The following is a 19,341-nucleotide window of genomic DNA, read 5'->3' on the forward strand; positions in this document are numbered from 1 at the left end:
AGCCCCAGGACGCCTGCTGAACCAGCTCACACGGCGTCTCACACTCACACAACACACTGGGTTAAGAGGTTTGCGGATGTGAGCATGAGGACTCACGGCCCCTTGCCTCGGCCCTCCAGGGCAGTCGGCAAATAAGTCCACAACCCAGAGGAGGGACCAAGTGTCGGGGTTACCCCCGGAGCCATATCAGTGCAAAGAAAACACTAAAGTAGTGACATTATTTCAAGTCTCCCCACCTCCATTTAGGATTCGCACTTTGCGGTGGCAAACGTCCCCTGGACTGTTCAAGGCAGCACGACTGGGAGTGGCCAGCTCTCTGTCACAGCCCAGTGTCCTGCGTCCACACCAGCACCGCCATCGGCTGCCCCCTTATACACCCATGACCCAATAGCTGTGACAGTGTTTACATTCAGAGTCTTATCGTATCCATTCCCTGAATATAAGAATGTCAAGAAATTCTGTATAATTTCAATTGTACTGAAAAGTAGAGATGGAACATTTAAGTAAACTCAGTAAAGTGTTGTTAAAAGTTGACACTAAACATTCAGAAATAAAAATGTCATGTGTCCCTCTGATTAATTTCATCAGAAAAAAAATGCATGCAAAGTGTTGAGTCTGTTTCCAGACGATATGTGTCATGGGTCTCACATTTGTGTTTTTTTTCCCTTTTTCTTTAGTGTAGTGAACCTATCATTATTTTGTTTTTAGTTTGTATTAAAACTGGGTTGTTGACAACACATTTATACATAGAACATGGAATAAAACAGTACTTGTTGAGAGCAAAGTGACAGCTCGTGCAATGAATGTGTACGTTACGTCTAACCACCTTTCAATCAGCAGTTTGTTCTTAACATTACAGACACTTTATCATGTACTTAATGCGGTCGGTCAAGCTCTCCCTTTAAATTTCGACTTTGCATGTATTTTAAAATATCGATTTCCTGCTAATATTTACTAAGAAATACATGTTTTCTCACGGAATCAAATGTTTTAAGTCTCATGATTTTAGGTGCAGAGTCCCCATGGGGTCAGAGCGTGGGCCCTTTGGGCGTCCCCGCTCCCTGGCTGTATGGAGGGTCTGCACTTCGGGACGAACCTTTTTCCATGTGCGGTGGAAACGTTGACCTGCTGCCCAGTTACGTTTCACTTCACGTGGGGTGGGCTGGCTGGCAGAGCGAACCACGTACCTTTGTCTCGATTTGTTTGGTGTCCAGGTTCTGAAATAATAGCCTGACTCGGCCTTTCCCATCATCTGAAGACCCTTTAAGCTGAGAGAATTTATATCTCCATAGGACGGTCTGAAAAGGAATGGAATTCATTAGTGATTTAGAAACAAGAGCTCATTTACTTAATTACATTTATTCATACCTTAAAGAATCTATTTAAATAAACACAGACATTTGTTTAATCATCTTATCTACATGGAGTGTGAGAGAACTTATCAGAATCGCCACCTTCTCTTCTCGGCTCAGTGCTGGGCCTGACGTGCTCACACCCCCAAGGGTTTTTTCTGCCCCTCCATCCACGCCCCTGTCGCTGTGCCTGGAGCCTGGGTCACAGCCCTTCCCTGTCTCCTCCCCAACCCCACCATCCACATCCACCCTCTCTGGTTTTCTCTTCAATTCTTCCGTGCTTAGTCTAAAACCATCGTAAGATCCTCGCTCTTTTTCTGCAGGTAAACTTTTAAAAATCCACTTCCAGGTCCAGTTCTTGCTACGGCATGTGGGACACGGTCTGGAGAGCAGGTAAAATGAAAACCTCTAATCCTGCTGGATACACCCCCGCCGTGTTCCGATCACTCAGCATTAGTTTCTCCAAGTTGAACAATGTAGATAATATTCCCTATTAAGTGCAAAGGTTACTTAATGTTTGCTAAGGTAACTTAGAGATGAAATGCACCATAAATTTATGCTCTTTAACATAAAAGGGCTGCACCGGACAACGACTTACTGGCTGTGTTTCATAAAAGATAGTCTCTAATTGCACACACCTCATGGTAATAAATCCTTACCTTCCCAGAAAATTCCCAGTAAAGAACAGGAATTATTTGTTTTCACAAGCTAGAGGTTGGGTTTCTATTAAAGCATTTATTTTGAAATAATGAACCTGTTATTCTCTAAGTGTCCCCAAAGGCAAGGACACTGAGGAGCGTTTCAAGGGCATGTCTGTTCCCTCACCACCCTCACCACCCTCAATCTGTGACTGTGAACCTCACAGCTGAACAGAGTCTGCATTTCAGGGCAACGTGTCAAACACACACTCCTCCTAGATTCAGAGAAACCTGGACGTCTGTAGGTCTTGGGGAACAGCTACCCCGGCTCCTTCACTTTGGGGGTGCAGAAGCCAAGTCTGTGCCCAACTTGGCACGACCGTGCCCCCGACCAGGCACTGAGGCGCCTTCAGATTGGAGCTGTGGCCTCCGCACAGCGAGACCCTTTGGAATCACTCTTCAGCTGTATGTCCCCGGCAGACGAGCCTCCGCCCACTGCAAACAGCCCAGAAAGCCAGCAGCCCCACAGCCCAGAGGGCATTCCAACATCACAGGACCAACGCTGGTTGGATGGACGGATGCCAGGCAAGCGGCCTCCCACTGGGGCCACGAGGCCACAGTCCTAGAGCTGCCTCCCTCCCTGGCCACTCCCACTTCACAGGGCGTCACCTCAGCCACAACAGCCCAAATCACATCTGTCCTCAGAGTTACCCCTCTGGTTCCACACGAGGAACCTGCACACACATGGTGGTGCCATCGCGAGAAGCCAGAGGGCACAGGGTCCTGCCAGGGTCCTCCCAAGACAGCCGTCTCATTAGTGGTCTCCCTCATCAGGATAAAATCCTGGATAACTAAGCAGCTGGCATTGTACACACGATCATAAATGGCTGTGAAAACATTAAACAAAAGGGCCACCGTATTTATGCAAAAGCCCCGCTGACTGTTGAAGAATTTCAATGGCTTCACAGCTAAGTCCTTCAGGGGTGTCGCTGCTACTTTTTGGTTCATTATTTTTGCAAAAATGGCCCTGAATGTGGGCTGATTTCAGGAGACGCTGCCTCGTGAGACATGCACACCCACGGGTCACTCGCTGGGACCCGTGCACTCGTAACCAGCGTTTGGGAACATGAGTCAGTGCTCTTAGCCGCTTCTCCAGAGTACGTGCCCTGAGGTGGCAGGGACACGCTGTGACCCATTCGTACGTGCGGCTGGGCTTCGGCACCAGATCTCGCTCTGAGCTCCGTGAGGGAAGGCGGCAACGCAGAGACTTCTGGGGAACCACACTTCCTGTAAGTCCTTTTCAAATCACCAATGCTGGGCTCGGTGAACTCTGTTTGAATTTTCTTTCAGGTACCTAAAACTGGTGATTTTTGTAAAAAAAAAACAACAAAATTTGCTCTTTCCATTCGGGATGACAACTCTGCACATTTTACGTAAAGGTGACTCTGGGTAACAGTTTAGTTCAGGACTCTGAGCTCTTCTGTGAAATGTGGTTTGCCTGACTTTCTCGGTCAGACTGTGACCTGCTGCAGTGGGCTGTGTCCACCACAGTCCAGGGACGCGGCCGCACAGCTACTCCCAGCACCAGCTCTGCTCTGGACCCTCCGTCGGCTACGCAAACTGGAGGGAATCCCGACTCCGAGGTCTCAGTCGTGGACAGCAAAGAGTTTCCCACGGTATGAGTGATTAAAACAGCTCTATACTTAGGTGCGTTCCAGGAAACATACTGACGTTTCTGTTTCGGTTTTATGATTACAGATTGTTGATGATTGTAATCATTGCTCACCTTCTTTGTAGCAACTCAGAATTCTTCACATCTTGGCAAAGGAAGGAATCGCTGAATCCCTCATTGTGATAGCTCATCTGGCACCCCTGAGACTATAAAAAGACGAGGTGCCCTGGTGTGAGAATGGAGCCATTCGGCGTTCTCCCGATTTGGTGTGCCGAGACTTTCCTGGCTCCCGTCAGGCCAGACCCAAATCACCACCTGCTCCCCAACAAGAAAGTCAGCTCCTTTGCAGTTTTTCTCATCTTTTTGAAAAATGAGTCTGTTCTTCCACCTCAGTCTTTCTCAACCTCACATTTTATGAGGGGTCAAGCCTGCACATGGTCACGAGGGTCCCCACTCGGTGCCCTAAACACAGAATGATTATTTGAGCTTTGGGCACAGAGCACCCATATGGTCAGAAAATCTGGGGCAGGCGCGGACATGGGGACAAGGCTTTGTAGGCAGCCTGGTGACAAGTGCCACGTGAAGGAGCTCCCTCTCATTCTAAGTCTCAAATGACACTGCCTCCAGGCGTGCTGACCCAGGACTCGTGGAGACACGTCCCCAGGCTTTCCCACCACCCACTCCACATCCAGTCTGGTGATGTCAACACCCACTTCTGTTCATCACAGCACAGACAGGACATCGGTTACTGCTAAGCCGGAGGGTCAGGAAGCAGGAGGCAAACCGCCTCTTCCCGCCCAGCTCTCAGCCAGAGCTTGGGGCTGCTTCTGTCTGGGGTGGAGCCATTTCTAGTGTGAAGCTGGGCTGAGGCAGCTCACAGGCAGTTGTTTATTCTAAATACATTTCTCAAACTGTCTAGAAAATTTAAAAATACTAGATAATGCTCTTCCCATTTACTTTGTAAGCACAGAAAAATTTCCCTGGGCAAACATATTTCTTTCCCCATGTCATTTCAGATCTTCTCAGCTCAAAACCTCTGTGTCAATGCTGAAACGGGTATTTTGATGGTGAACAGATTCAGGTTTGAAAGCAACTGCTCAGCTCTGCCCTGGCAGGGCCCGGAGTGGGGAACTGGGACATCTGACTGCAGAGGTGACATCCACACAGACGTCTGGGGGGCATCTGGGCCGGAGTCCAAATCTAGTCCTTTTCCTTGCAAGCATTTGGTTAGTTTCCTTGCAAGCCTTGCTGAAACATCGTGGGTCTAGTTTTGACCCAAAAATCCTACAGAAGTGGTCTGACAGGTGCCTGCTAATTGCCTTGTGAATATAAATGAGGTAACTCCCAATTTAAATATTTCTAGGCCAAGAAATACATTTGTTTTTTCCATAATGACCACAAGGGCACACAGAGAAAACACCGTTTTCATAATTATTCTGTTATTTCGTATTCAGTAATTATTTTGTTATTTTCATAATTATTTCACATCACTCTAGAAGTAACTGAAAACCTATTTACACTGAACTTAAAAATGAAGGTTTGTCACGTGAAGCAAAGTTATAAATATTTTATAGTTACACCTCATTGCTATACGCTTCACAGTTAAGCTGGGAAAGCTTTCCTTTTGAAAATTAATTCAAATATTTTAAACTCAATAAAATCTTTTTAAGGATGACAAGAAACAAGCCTGTGAAACAATTTTCTTTTTGTACTGTCATATTTTGTTTTCACTTTCAGTTACTGAGAGCAAAATAAGTGTGTGAGTGTTAGGCTAGAACCTCTTGAAATAAAGTATCCACGTGAAAAATGCAAAGTTCACCTTCAGAGGAAAACAGATCAGGAGAAGGTCTTGATGTGAACGTGACTCAGATGAACAAAGAGACACTTAACTGGGAATCAGAAAACCTCGACTTAAACGTGCAGACGCGACGTTGAGCAGGTAACAGACTCAGGCGAGGTCAGATGGTCTCCCGCAGATGGCAGGGCCCTGGGGGGCTGAGCACGTCGGCAGCTCGCTCCTGGCCTGGCCCTGCCCCGCCACGTCCTGCCGTGGTCCCCTCGCCACCACAGGCCCCCGTCCCACTGAGAGGCTGACAGGCTCACTCCCACAGCCCAGGTCTCGGTCCACTGGTTGGCAGAGCCAGGTGTTCAGGCCACCACGGATAAAAACATGTTAATTACGCAAGCTTAGTGGCATAGGCCGGAAACCAGGACGGTTAACACATCCCAGCTCCACCCTAAGGATTCCCGGCCCAGTCTGCACAGCAGCAGGAACCATACTACAGCTATTTCAAATAGTGTCTGATTAATTCCAGGCTGGCAGGGAACGGTGCTGCACGTCTGGGTAGGCGATGGTTCCCCAGGGCCCTGGGCAGACGTGCTCGCCCACGACATACAGGAGAAGCAGGGATGGCAACACCCCCAAGAGACAGGTCACAGCAGCAGCAGGAGAAAGGGGTGGCTGGGTGACAGGCGTAAGAGCACTGCTGAGTGAGCACTCGGCCGTCCACTCCCGTCCACTCCCGTCTGCTCCCGGGGCCCTGTGGGCCCGTGATGCCCTCAGTGTGCATGCCACCATGTGAGCAGGGATCTGTGGCGGGCGGGGATGTGGGAGAGGCTGTCCCGTGTCCGCCTGCTGCACGGAGTGGGGCAGTGCAGCAACCAAGCCTGTGGGACGAGGAGGACTGGCGTTCGGGCACCCCACACCCCCTGCAGTGGACGTCAGAGGACGGCACCCCACGGCAATGCCCCCCGCAGTGGACGTCAGAGGACGGCACCCCACGGCAATGCCCCCCGCAGTGGACGTCAGAGGACGGCACCCCACGGCAATGCCCCCCGCAGTGGACGTCAGAGGACGGCACCCCACGGCAATGCCCCCCGCAGTGGACGTCAGAGGACGGCACCCCACGGCAATGCCCCCCGCAGTGGACGTCAGGGGACGGCACCCCACGGCAATGCCCCCCGCAGTGGACGTCAGGGGACGGCACCCCACGGCAATGCCCCCCGCAGTGGACGTCAGGGGACGGCACCCCACGGCAATGCCCCCCGCAGTGGACGTCAGGGGACGGCACCCCACGGCAATGCCCCCCGCAGTGGACGTCAGGGGACGGCACCCCACGGCAATGCCCCCCGCAGTGGACGTCAGGGGACGGCACCCCACGGCAATGCCCCCCGCAGTGGCCGTCAGGGGACGGCACCCCACGGCAATGCCCCCCGCAGTGGACGTCAGGGGACGGCACCCCACGGCAATGCCCCCCGCAGTGGACGTCAGAGGACGGCACCCCACGGCAATGCCCCCCGCAGTGGACGTCAGAGGACGGCACCCCACGGCAATGCCCCCCGCAGTGGACGTCAGAGGACGGCACCCCACGGCAATGCCCCCCGCAGTGGACGTCAGGGGACGGCACCCCACGGCAATGCCCCCGCAGTGGACGTCAGGGGACGGCACCCCACGGCAATGCCCCCCGCAGTGGACGTCAGGGGACGGCACCCCACGGCAATGCCCCCCGCAGTGGACGTCAGAGGACGGCACCCCACGGCAATGCCCCCCGCAGTGGACGTCAGAGGACGGCACCCCACGGCAATGGCCCCGCAGTGGACGTCAGAGGACGGCACCCCACGGCAATGCCCCCGCAGTGGACGTCAGAGGACGGCACCCCACGGCAATGCCCCCCGCAGTGGACGTCAGAGGACGGCACCCCACGGCAATGCCCCCCGCAGTGGACGTCAGAGGACGGCACCCCACGGCAATGCCCCCCGCAGTGGACGTCAGAGGACGGCACCCCACGGCAATGCCCCCCGCAGTGGACGTCAGAGGACGGCACCCCACGGCAATGCCCCCGCAGTGGACGTCAGAGGACGGCACCCCACGGCAATGCCCCCCGCAGTGGACGTCAGAGGACGGCACCCCACGGCAATGCCCCCCGCAGTGGACGTCAGAGGACGGCACCCCACGGCAATGCCCCCCGCAGTGGACGTCAGAGGACGGCACCCCACGGCAATGCCCCCCGCAGTGGACGTCAGGGGACGGCACCCCACGGCAATGCCCCCGCAGTGGACGTCAGGGGACGGCACCCCACGGCAATGCCCCCCGCAGTGGACGTCAGGGGACGGCACCCCACGGCAATGCCCCCGCAGTGGACGTCAGAGGACGGCACCCCACGGCAATGCCCCCCGCAGTGGACGTCAGAGGACGGCACCCCACGGCAATGGCCCCGCAGTGGACGTCAGAGGACGGCACCCCACGGCAATGCCCCCCGCAGTGGACGTCAGAGGACGGCACCCCACGGCAATGCCCCCCGCAGTGGACGTCAGAGGACGGCACCCCACGGCAATGCCCCCCGCAGTGGACGTCAGAGGACGGCACCCCACGGCAATGCCCCCGCAGTGGACGTCAGAGGACGGCACCCCACGGCAATGCCCCCCGCAGTGGACGTCAGAGGACGGCACCCCACGGCAATGCCCCCCGCAGTGGACGTCAGGGGACGGCACCCCACGGCAATGCCCCCGCAGTGGACGTCAGAGGACGGCACCCCACGGCAATGCCCCCCGCAGTGGACGTCAGAGGACGGCACCCCACGGCAATGCCCCCGCAGTGGACGTCAGAGGACGGCACCCCACGGCAATGCCCCCGCAGTGGACGTCAGAGGACGGCACCCCACGGCAATGCCCCCCGCAGTGGACGTCAGAGGACGGCACCCCACGGCAATGCCCCCCGCAGTGGACGTCAGAGGACGGCACCCCACGGCAATGCCCCCGCAGTGGACGTCAGAGGACGGCACCCCACGGCAATGCCCCCCGCAGTGGACGTCAGAGGACGGCACCCCACGGCAATGCCCCCCGCAGTGGACGTCAGAGGACGGCACCCCACGGCAATGCCCCCCGCAGTGGACGTCAGAGGACGGCACCCCACGGCAATGCCCCCCGCAGTGGACGTCAGGGGACGGCACCCCACGGCAATGCCCCCCGCAGTGGACGTCAGGGGACGGCACCCCACGGCAATGCCCCCGCAGTGGACGTCAGGGGACGGCACCCCACGGCAATGCCCCCCGCAGTGGACGTCAGGGGACGGCACCCCACGGCAATGCCCCCGCAGTGGACGTCAGAGGACGGCACCCCACGGCAATGCCCCCTGCAGTGGACGTCAGAGGACGGCACCCCACGGCAATGGCCCCGCAGTGGACGTCAGAGGACGGCACCCCACGGCAATGCCCCCCGCAGTGGACGTCAGAGGACGGCACCCCACGGCAATGCCCCCCGCAGTGGACGTCAGAGGACGGCACCCCACGGCAATGCCCCCCGCAGTGGACGTCAGAGGACGGCACCCCACGGCAATGCCCCCGCAGTGGACGTCAGAGGACGGCACCCCACGGCAATGCCCCCCGCAGTGGACGTCAGAGGACGGCACCCCACGGCAATGCCCCCCGCAGTGGACGTCAGGGGACGGCACCCCACGGCAATGCCCCCGCAGTGGACGTCAGGGGACGGCACCCCACGGCAATGCCCCCCGCAGTGGACGTCAGGGGACGGCACCCCACGGCAATGCCCCCGCAGTGGACGTCAGAGGACGGCACCCCACGGCAATGCCCCCCGCAGTGGACGTCAGAGGACGGCACCCCACGGCAATGCCCCCGCAGTGGACGTCAGAGGACGGCACCCCACGGCAATGCCCCCCGCAGTGGACGTCAGAGGACGGCACCCCACGGCAATGGCCCCGCAGTGGACGTCAGAGGACGGCACCCCACGGCAATGCCCCCGCAGTGGACGTCAGAGGACGGCACCCCACGGCAATGCCCCCGCAGTGGACGTCAGAGGACGGCACCCCACGGCAATGCCCCCGCAGTGGACGTCAGAGGACGGCACCCCACGGCAATGCCCCCCGCAGTGGACGTCAGAGGACGGCACCCCACGGCAATGCCCCCCGCAGTGGACGTCAGAGGACGGCACCCCACGGCAATGCCCCCCGCAGTGGACGTCAGAGGACGGCACCCCACGGCAATGCCCCCCGCAGTGGACGTCAGAGGACGGCACCCCACGGCAATGCCCCCCGCAGTGGACGTCAGAGGACGGCACCCCACGGCAATGCCCCCCGCAGTGGACGTCAGAGGACGGCACCCCACGGCAATGCCCCCCGCAGTGGACGTCAGAGGACGGCACCCCACGGCAATGCCCCCCGCAGTGGACGTCAGAGGACGGCACCCCACGGCAATGCCCCCCGCAGTGGACGTCAGAGGACGGCACCCCACGGCAATGCCCCCCGCAGTGGACGTCAGAGGACGGCACCCCACGGCAATGCCCCCCGCAGTGGACGTCAGAGGACGGCACCCCACGGCAATGCCCCCCGCAGTGGACGTCAGAGGACGGCACCCCACGCCCCCTGCAGAGGACGGCACCCCACGGCAATGCCCCCCGCAGTGGACGTCAGAGGACGGCACCCCACGCCCCCTGCAGAGGACGGCACCCCACGGCAATGCCCCCTGCCCCACCATCCTGAGGAGCAGAGAGCATGTTTCTAATAATATGATGTGAAGAAATACTGGCTTTGTGCTCCCAAAACATTTTCTCAACCCCTGTGTAGGCAGGTGGATGCCCAGGTCTTTGCGAGATGCTGCTGGGAGCGAGTCTGATACCCTGCTGCTCACATTGGGCAGTTAACGTTGGGTAAAACGGAAAGCAATCACAGCTTTGCGTCCCTGGAATCAGCACTGCACAGAGTCTGCCAGGCATGGGTGCCGTCCCCTCACCACGTGCTCGGGCTCCCCTCAGGCAGCAGCTCGCTTTTGGTCCAGGGGTCTCTTCAGTGCTGTGGCCCCTGCCCTTGAGCAGGACCGGCACCCTTCTTGCTGCCCCCACACCCGCCGTGGGGACGGTGTTCCCGGCACCACCGGGCAGTTCGCTGCCAATACTGCCCGGCACTGGGCTTGTGGAAATCGTGGGTCCCTGAGCGACGGGTCAGTGCAATCAACTGGGCAGGTGTGACTTACACACAACACACCTCAGAGGTGGTGACTCCTGCCAGACGCTCGGGAGGCCCAGCTCTGCCAGGTGGCGTGAGAACCGCGGGCGGGCACCTGGCTTCTGCTGTCGGCATCTCACCTTTGTCCTGCTGTCAAAGCAGGTGAATCCCAGCGCAAAGTCCACCGTGAGACAGAGCATTCGTCCTCGCCAGCTGCACACGTACGTTCTGGACTAGAAGGAAGAACAAATGAATTCTGGTTAAACGTTCTTTAAAAACCCTGTTCAACATACATCGGAGAACTCCAGTGCCCTGCTCCCTGCTCAGAAACTACTTTTTACAGGCTTGACACACAAATGACACGAGTAAAATTGGAGGGTCCACGGCCACATGAAACCTGTGGGGATGTTTTGCCTCGAGCAGCACTTCCTTGTTTTTTGTCCCTGGTAAACCTTCCAACTGCAAAAGCTAGTCTCTGCAGACGTCACCCTAAAAACAAACGAAGGAACAGCCCAATGAATCTCCAGTCAACATGCAGAAGACGCTGGGTCACTAACTTCCTGCTCGCTCCCTCACTCCGAAGCACCTGCTGTCATCCGCACATTTTTCTGCTGTCACAGGCTGCCTCAGGCTAGAGGCCAGGTTGCAGGCCCTTTCCAGGAGAATCCACACCTGCCCTCTAGGGAAAACTCTGACGAGCGGTTTGACGGACAACAACCGATGGCAGAGAAACACCAGCAGCACCAAAATGCAAAGCTAGGACCGAGGACCCCTCCCAGGTGACAGGTGGCTGCAGTGGGTACCACGTCCCACCCTCTAGGGACTGTTGGGCAGGGCTGGACCCTGCTGACATGTGACCTGGAACCAAACTGGGAGAAACACCTGTCTCTGGGGCACCACTGATGTCAGGCCCCGAGCGTGAAGACACAGGGACTCCCTGCCTCGCTGCCCCGTCACACACACACCTCCCTTGGCACAAGGGGGCACACGTCCAGCCAAGTCAGGCCAAAGCACAGCTTGTACGTTTGCTCACACACAGGGACCTGGGACAGGAGGTCCCGAGCGCCCTGCCTGCGGCTAAAACGCTGTAGATGTCAGCTCCTTCTAACATCGCTGCCCCCTTCATGCCGGTGTCCACTGCCTTTTTCATTCAGTCCACAGCTTCCTGGTTCTTGGTAGGAGGGGTGATTTTCGACTGGAACCTGGATATTTTTACATTAGGAGACCCCCCATCTTACTCATATCCTCTGTCTGCCTCTCTCTGACTCATCTTCTGCAGGGGCCAGGGGGCTGCCAGCTGAGGTAGGGTCCAAGCTGCCTCCGGCCTCTGTTGGTACATGTGTCCCCATTACCGCTGGGCATGGCGGGAGCCCGGCCCCCATGAGGCCCACAAGCCTGACTGCCCACTGGGCCCATTCCCTTCACTGGTCAGCTCCTTGCAACTTTGTCCTTTAAAAGCCCAGCGCTGCCCCCCACCTCGGGGTTTATGCTGAAGGCTGCACCCCCTGATTTGCAAATCGGACCCGGAAAACCCTCTTGTAATTTCTCCAAAGGATCTTCTGGAATTTTTGTTAAAAGCTTTTAGTGGTAACTTTTGATTCTACATCTGGGCTTGGGAATGGGTGCTGCTTCAGCCTGTCTCCTATTTACATTTTTATTATTTTAAATTAAACGTTTGTTATAAAGTATCTCACACACACTTAAATGCTGAAATGGACGTCTATTCTCCTTCTGATTGCATCTTCCCCCCCCAGCCCCGGGGTCTACACAGTCTGAGGTCAGACTACCTGGCCGTCACCTCACCGCCTGGCCGTCACCTCGCTGCCTGGCCATCACTGGCCGCCTGGCCGTCACCTCGCCGCCTGGTAGTCACCTCGCTGCCTGGTCACCTCGCCACTGGTTCTGCCTTCGTTGCTCACGTCTCTGAAGTCCACACAGATGGCATGGACACCGGTCTGACCCCTCCGAGCACTGTGATGCGTTCCTGCTGCTCCATTCCTCGTCTTCTCTTCAAACTTGTTCACATTGGGTATGTAGCAGAGTGAGTGGCACTCCCTGTGCCGAGCTTACCTTTCTCTGGTGACTAAGGTTAGTCACCAGAGATGTCACCAGAGATGACGCACCGACTGCCCCTGACCTGCCACCTGAGAGCCGAGGTGCAGTGTTCCATCCACGGCTTCGCAGCTGGAGCTGAGCCCAGCGGCCACAGCCCCCCTCACTTGTTCCGTGTGTCACATGGGCCACGGCGTTGGGTCCTAGCTTCCCCACCTGCCAGGCTGTGTTCCTTTGTTCTCTACGACCTTGACCTTCAGATAAGACCTTCTGGCACTCTCTGTAGGAGGCTCGGTGCAGTTTCTCACTGACCTTCCCAATCGAGAGAACTTCTCAGCTTGAATCTGGGCCCAGCAGACACTGCCTTCCATGGGTACAGGCCAGCACTCACGGTTCTCAGCTTCCCCAGGAACGAGAGATGGGGCAGTGGGGCCGCGACACTGTCCACTCAGAGCAGCACAGAGACGTGAGGACTGAGGGGCTGAGTCAGAGCACCGCCCCCATTGCAGTGTCCCACATGCCGGATGGACCCCTTCTTTTTGCTCTGAAGAAATCAAATTGTTTAAGACACTTTTCACAACACAAAAGTCTACAATTTCCACAAGTGGGCAGAACAGTAACTCCCCACTTAGACTGAAGGGCACAAGGGACAGGCCGACGGGCCAGCTCGCGCGTGGGCAGCAGGTGTGGTGCAGCTCAGATGCTCTCCCCTCCTGGATGTGCTCCCTCTCACCCGGGGGCTCCTGTGGCCCCCGCACCCTCTGCTCCGCGGACTCACTCTCCAGGAGTCTCTGGGAAGAACCCCCGGCACAGCCACGGATATTTGCTGGGAAGTGATGAATTCTCTGGAAGCCACTCCGCTCTTCAGTGTATTTCTGAACAGTGAAGAGGTGTCTGATGCAAGTGAAATGTCAAGTAGCAGTCCCAGGCCCATTGTCAAAGGATTGCTCGACGGAGACGGCAGAGAATTCAACTCGCGACCTGGGAGAAGACAGCGGCCCAGGGCCCGGCACATCTTCCCGGCCCCACCAGGCCAATCCTGTGACTACCTGTGCTTACTGGGGACAGTGGGGGCCATCGTCAGCCCCTGGCAGTCCCGGCCTGGCTAGGAGACAGCGCTGTGTCCATTTGGAGGGGTGGCCTCCTGGGCTCCTCAGGGCTCGCTATTTTCAAAAGCCCCTCGTTCTGAAAGAGAGAAGAGACCGCTGGGAAAACCCTCATGCATATGATTCTTCCAGGGAGCGAGTGATGACAAAAGTAGATTAGGGAATTTGTTGTGAAATGTTCTCCTGCGTAAACAGAGGGTTTCCTAGAATCTAACAAAACTACATCAAATGTTAGTAAGTTTGACTTGTGAGACTTACAAACAAAATAGTGTTTTGATCACAAACACAGATGTCTGTCTCCGAGGCAAAGCACAAGCACCATTCTTGGAAACGGGGGATTTCCTTGACAGTGCCTCTCATTTTCCACTCGTTCTGTAAAAATACATTTTAAGTGGAATTTTAAAAAATAAGCCAATTTAGTCTTGCTTGGCTCGAGAATATATGACATTCTTCACTGGGGGTCTGTCCATAAACTGAAAGAAACTGGTTTTGAGTTTTATGCCAAAAGGAAATAGGTCATTTTGTAAGCGTTTCTGAGGTGCCTGGCCTGTGTATGTAGGACAGGGCTGCGGCCACCCCCGAGCCTGTGCTGCAGAAGGCTATTTGAGCTTCTGATTCTCAGACACGGTTTCAGGCCAAATCAGCTGTTCCCTTCCTACCGTCATCCATTAGAATCAGGCTTGGAATGAGGAAACTAAAATGTAGACAATTAATAAAAGCTAATTTGTCTGAGCTCTGCCATGATGGGAATGTTAATTGAAGAACTGGATTCAACCCCGAAATAAATTCAGGAGCAGAAATGGAAACATTACAAGCTGTGCTCAGTTCCCTTTTAATTAAATTAAGCTATAATGGTTTCTAGAGGAATGGAGTGCCATCCGTACTTGTCTCTTTCCCAGAAATGTTCAGAAGAGCTCATTTGTAACAAGAAAACAGTGGGCAGCACTCCTCACGATGACACGTGTGTCAGAGGGTCACTCAGGAGACTTCCAAATCATGAGTGTGGAGGTTGGTCAATATAGTTTGAAAGCAGAATTTCCACCAGGAGCTGGTAGCCTGGTCCAGCCAGGTTCTCTCATCGGCAGCCCTCCTCCTGCATTCAAGCAGCTGAAGAAGACACACTAACTCTTCACCAACGAGTCCGCACGAACAGTGATGGCCCGAGGGCAACCTGACTCACTGGCCGTTTCCCAGCAGTTATCTGCTCTTGCAGCACACACAGGCCGGACCATCGGAGTGGACAGCCCGTCGGGTCCGCAGGCAGCTCCGGGGCGGGGCGGCAGGGCTGCACTGGGGTCGCTCTGCACGGCCGCTCTGATGGGCCGCAGGAGCACAGGACGCACTGCCTGTGCCACTCACAGGCTAGTGTACAGTCCGGGTGTGGACAGAGAGCCAAGGGCAGTGGCTCTCCACATTGTCCCCACCCAGACGTGGCAAGGACGCAGTCCCAGGTCTGAGGGTCTCGGTGGCTCAGGCCGACCCCCCAGCCTGACACAGGAACCTGCTGGAAGACCCTGGATTCCGGGCACAGCGGGGGAGGGGCACCACATCCGCCCTCGTCCTGGAAGGCGCCGGGCACCTTGCAAAGCCTGGGGCATAGGCCTGCTTCTGTGCAGCAGCTTCGGACGCTGCTTTCAGCTTAGCGACTGATCTCCTGGGGCCACCTCCGTCTTCTCATCTGTGTGTTGTGCCTCTTGGTTCTATTTTAAACTTAATTTGGAAAGTATGTGCAAGTTCTTTGTAGTAAAGAGCACCCATGTGAGTAAAGGGATTTTGATCTACATTAGTAAACAAACATACTGATCACACCAGGAAATGCTGCTGTTCTATTCTGATTTTGGTAACTCTGTCACTGATGGAAAAAAAAGCCGCTAATGAGGCAAAGATTAAAGATACAGGGATGGAAGGTATTCTAGAGAGTGACGTGCTGTGAAGGGAAGAATTGGGATGAGCTGTGTTTGACGAGGTTTGGCCCAGCTCGCAGCCTGGCAGCCTGAATATACGGGGTGTGTTTTGACTTCAAAAGCGTGCACTGGCATTTTCTTAGCTCAACAGTTCCCAAATGCGACTTAGGTGAGTTGATGAATCATAAATGAAAGATAAATTCCATAGGAAGATGCTCCCTTCATCTGAAAGGGTTATAAAAACTGACACACACAGTGATGGCATCGTCACACTAGCAACAAATAACAGTGTGCTTGTTACATTTGCACACACCTCAGAGGTGCCTTGAAATTGTTTCTTTACAGGTAAATATTCATGTCACTGAAAAAGAGAATTACATGCTCATTTCTGGTGTCTGGACAAAGGACTATGGGAAAGTCAACATCTATTGCAGTCATATCAAATCCAATAAACAGATAGGGTATATATTTTAAAATATATCTTATTATATAAATATTTATTGTATTTTTGATAATCTAGGAACAAGCAGTGGTAAACAGGCCGTAGGCCAGCAGTTCATATGTCAGTCAGATGTTTAGAGTTTGGAAAATGTTCTCCTACAGAAATAATGTTAGAAACGGCTGAGACATAAGGGCTTGGGATAGAATATTGATGGCATGTGGAATCAGCCTTACACGGGCACCCGTGTGCGCACACACGCAATGATCAGCAGGGGGGCCGACACGTAACATGACCACAGCGACGTCACTGGATGAGAGGCTGTGCTTCGGTGCCTTTATCTTTATATTCAGATGAGAACGCTGGGGCTCAGGTCGTATACACATGCCCCAAGGTCATGGCTGGTCTGGGGTTTCTGACTTTAACCCGAAATTCATGTTCTTCCCACTAGAGAATGCAGACTCCGGGACCTGAGATCACGCTTTATGACTGCTATTATTATTATTATTTATTATTATTATTATTATTATTATTATTATTCAAAAACAAGCATTCTGCTCCAAAGGAAAATGTGTTTCATTGTAAGATACATTTTCATAACCTTTCACAAATTTGGGAAAATTTGTAAAATTCAGGAAAAGGGTTGAAAGGCAATTAAAAAAAGAACTTACTTTCAAACGCACAGAGGTGGGGAGGACACCAGACCCAGGTCCCCCTCCCGGTAAGGCTTTTGTGGGGCGCCCCACATGGCGCCTCCTCCTTGCTCTGGGCTCCCGCACCCTCATTACGCTTACTGCCTGGTCACTGACACACTTGTGTGGTTTTCCAGATGTGTCGGGTCAAGTCTCCTCTGAGGTATTTGAGGCCAAGAGCAATACGATCCCCTTTCTAGAACAATCTATGGTGCCTGGTGGAAGGCTGCCTAGAGCAGGACAGTAGGAGCCCGACGTGCACACGTCTGACTTGGAGCTGACTCTTCGGCTCCGGGAGGCTGGACCGCACGTCCAGGCAGCCAGGGTGGCCTTGTGTTTACCTGAGAAGCCCTTAGGAGTGGAGAGCGAATGTGGTCCCCATGGGCCAAGAGGAATCACCAGGAACTGCGTATTCCTCAGAAAGAAATGCTAAAATCTCTTCACCACCTCCGTGAGCTTCTTTTGCTTTTATCCAGGTGGCTCCGTCAGTCGTCCCTGGTTCTCCTCCCTCTGGATGAGCTGCCTGTGGACTTTCCTTCAGTGGCCTCTGGCCTTCCCTGCGAGTGGCTGCATGGCCCTTTACAACATATTCTAACCAACTGCGAGACCCAGCACTTGGTTGTTCGCTCAGCTCCTTGTGGGATTCCTGAGACGAGCACTGCATCGGTTTTCTCTTTTTATCTCCTCCCCTCTCCCCATTTTATGCACTAATTCATCCTATAAAATGTCATTCTGTGCTGAGCCAGCGATCCTGGCAGCCGACAGGCGAACAGATGTCTAAAAGTGGCCGAAAGCCTGGCTGTGACATCCTGACTGCGGCCTGGGAAGGTCCCCTGGCTTCTTTCTGTACCTGCTTGTCTCGCCTGTTCAGGAGTCCCACAGGGAAACCTGAATGAGAGGTGGGTACCACAGAGGGCGCTCAGTCATCTGTAGCTCCTGTCACTGTGCTGTGTGTGACTATCCTGCATGGTGTGTGTGTGTGTGCACACGTGTGTGTGCGTGCCTGTGTATAGGTATGTGTGGGTGCCTGCAGAGGACAAATAAAGGCCTAAACTTTAGTGTGTATTGCAAATCCATGTCTGTGAATAATGACACCTGAATGTGCAAATCAGGACAATGTTTAGAACACTTAAAACTGGAATGCTCTTGTTACATATTTTGGTCAGGTTTACATTCCTGATTAGGGCCCAAGCGCAATCAGTATTTTAACACAATGATTTTCCTCCAGCTCCCTGCTCTTCCTGAAACTGCTCCCTTTTGCCCCTCCAGAGCTGTCCCAGCAACTGTATGGCAGCTTCCTGTTCCTGAGAAGTAGCCTGAGCACCCACTCATCTCGTTTACGCCTGGACACACCTGTAGCCTGTGCACACACAGACGGACTGCACCGAGACATGCACCCCAGACGACGATGGCACCGTCTCATCCCACAGAAAATACAATGAGAAGGCACAGGCCCCCAACACATCCTCGTCCCGACCCCAGAACCTGGGACTATGTTTCCTCACATGGCAAAGGGGACGCTGCCCATGTGATGAAGTTCAGGACCTTGACCCAGGGTCAGGGGGACCCTGGGCAGATGACCCAGGACTGCCCTAATCAAATTACGTGAGTCCTGCAGACCTGGACGTCCCCTGCTTTGTCAGAGACAATGGTTATGGACAGAGGGTGCCGGGGGGGGTGGTGGTGCTGGCTGAGGAGGCTGCCGGGCGAGGCATGTGGTGGTCCCCAGAGCGGGACTTGGGTTCACCCAGCACCCCCAGGAAGCGGTGGCTTTGCCAGCCCTAGTTTAGCTCAGACGCTGACCTGCAGGACTGTGAGACAGTAGCCGTCTGCGGTGCTGTCCCGGCTAGAATGCGGGGAGCGAGGCAGGGCCCCCAGGTGTGGGTCTCCTGATCTCATGCTTCCGGCACGACATTTGCTGTGACTTCCAGCAAATTCACTGGTTAGCTGAAAGTCAACTGTCTTCTCAGGTCAGTGCCTGAACAACCACTGTTCTCATTTTCATTTCCTACTTCACAGGAGCTCATGGCGCTGGGTGGCTGTGGCTGCAGCTCGAGTGACCCCTGTGTGAGCGCTGGGCAGGCGTCCTTGACGTTCACAAGCCCACGTCACTCCGCCCGAGACGGGAAGCCCTGGCGGCTTAGCTCATGCACTCAGTGTCCCAGGGCCCGCAGGCACTCATCGGCTCAGCAGTGACACTGGGCTTGGAGACGAGCACGACCCAGCAAGAAACTCCCCACAGATGGGAGAGGTACAGGCCCACACACGTCCCCGCCAGCCTGGGTTTGCAGCTGCAAACATCAGGGCTGTAAAGTTACTTGTGAACGTCTGAGTCTAAATACACACAGTGATAACCATCGGACGTGGCGGGGCTCATATAACATGGCACAAACCCAGTAGAAACAAAACGCTAATGTCAGAAAAGTAAGTACCAGTTAGATCTTTCTTTTAGAAAGTTTGTAACAATGTATCAAAAAACTTGAATCGTGAGGTCATTTGTGAATTTATCGAATTCATAATTTCTTTCAATG

The 19,341-nt window shown here is 55.0% G+C and overlaps 1 protein-coding gene across 6 annotated transcripts in view; it reads right to left on the minus strand.

The window, feature by feature from the left end:
- SNTG2 (syntrophin gamma 2) overlaps positions 1-19,341 on the minus strand; it is a 160,402-nt gene that overhangs the window by 12,546 nt on the left and 128,515 nt on the right. For all 6 annotated transcript variants that reach the window (XM_081068248.1, XM_081068251.1, XM_081068249.1 and 3 more), the window contains 2 exons: positions 10,758-10,850; positions 1,188-1,298 (listed from right to left, as the gene is read on the minus strand). In XM_081068248.1, coding sequence (XP_080924374.1) covers positions 1,188-1,298; positions 10,758-10,850 — 204 coding nt within the window. The remainder of the gene's footprint in view (positions 1-1,187; positions 1,299-10,757; positions 10,851-19,341) is intronic.

This window comes from Rhinolophus hipposideros (genome assembly GCF_964194185.1).
Source record: "Rhinolophus hipposideros genome assembly, chromosome: 12".
NCBI lineage: Eukaryota > Metazoa > Chordata > Mammalia > Chiroptera > Rhinolophidae > Rhinolophus > Rhinolophus hipposideros.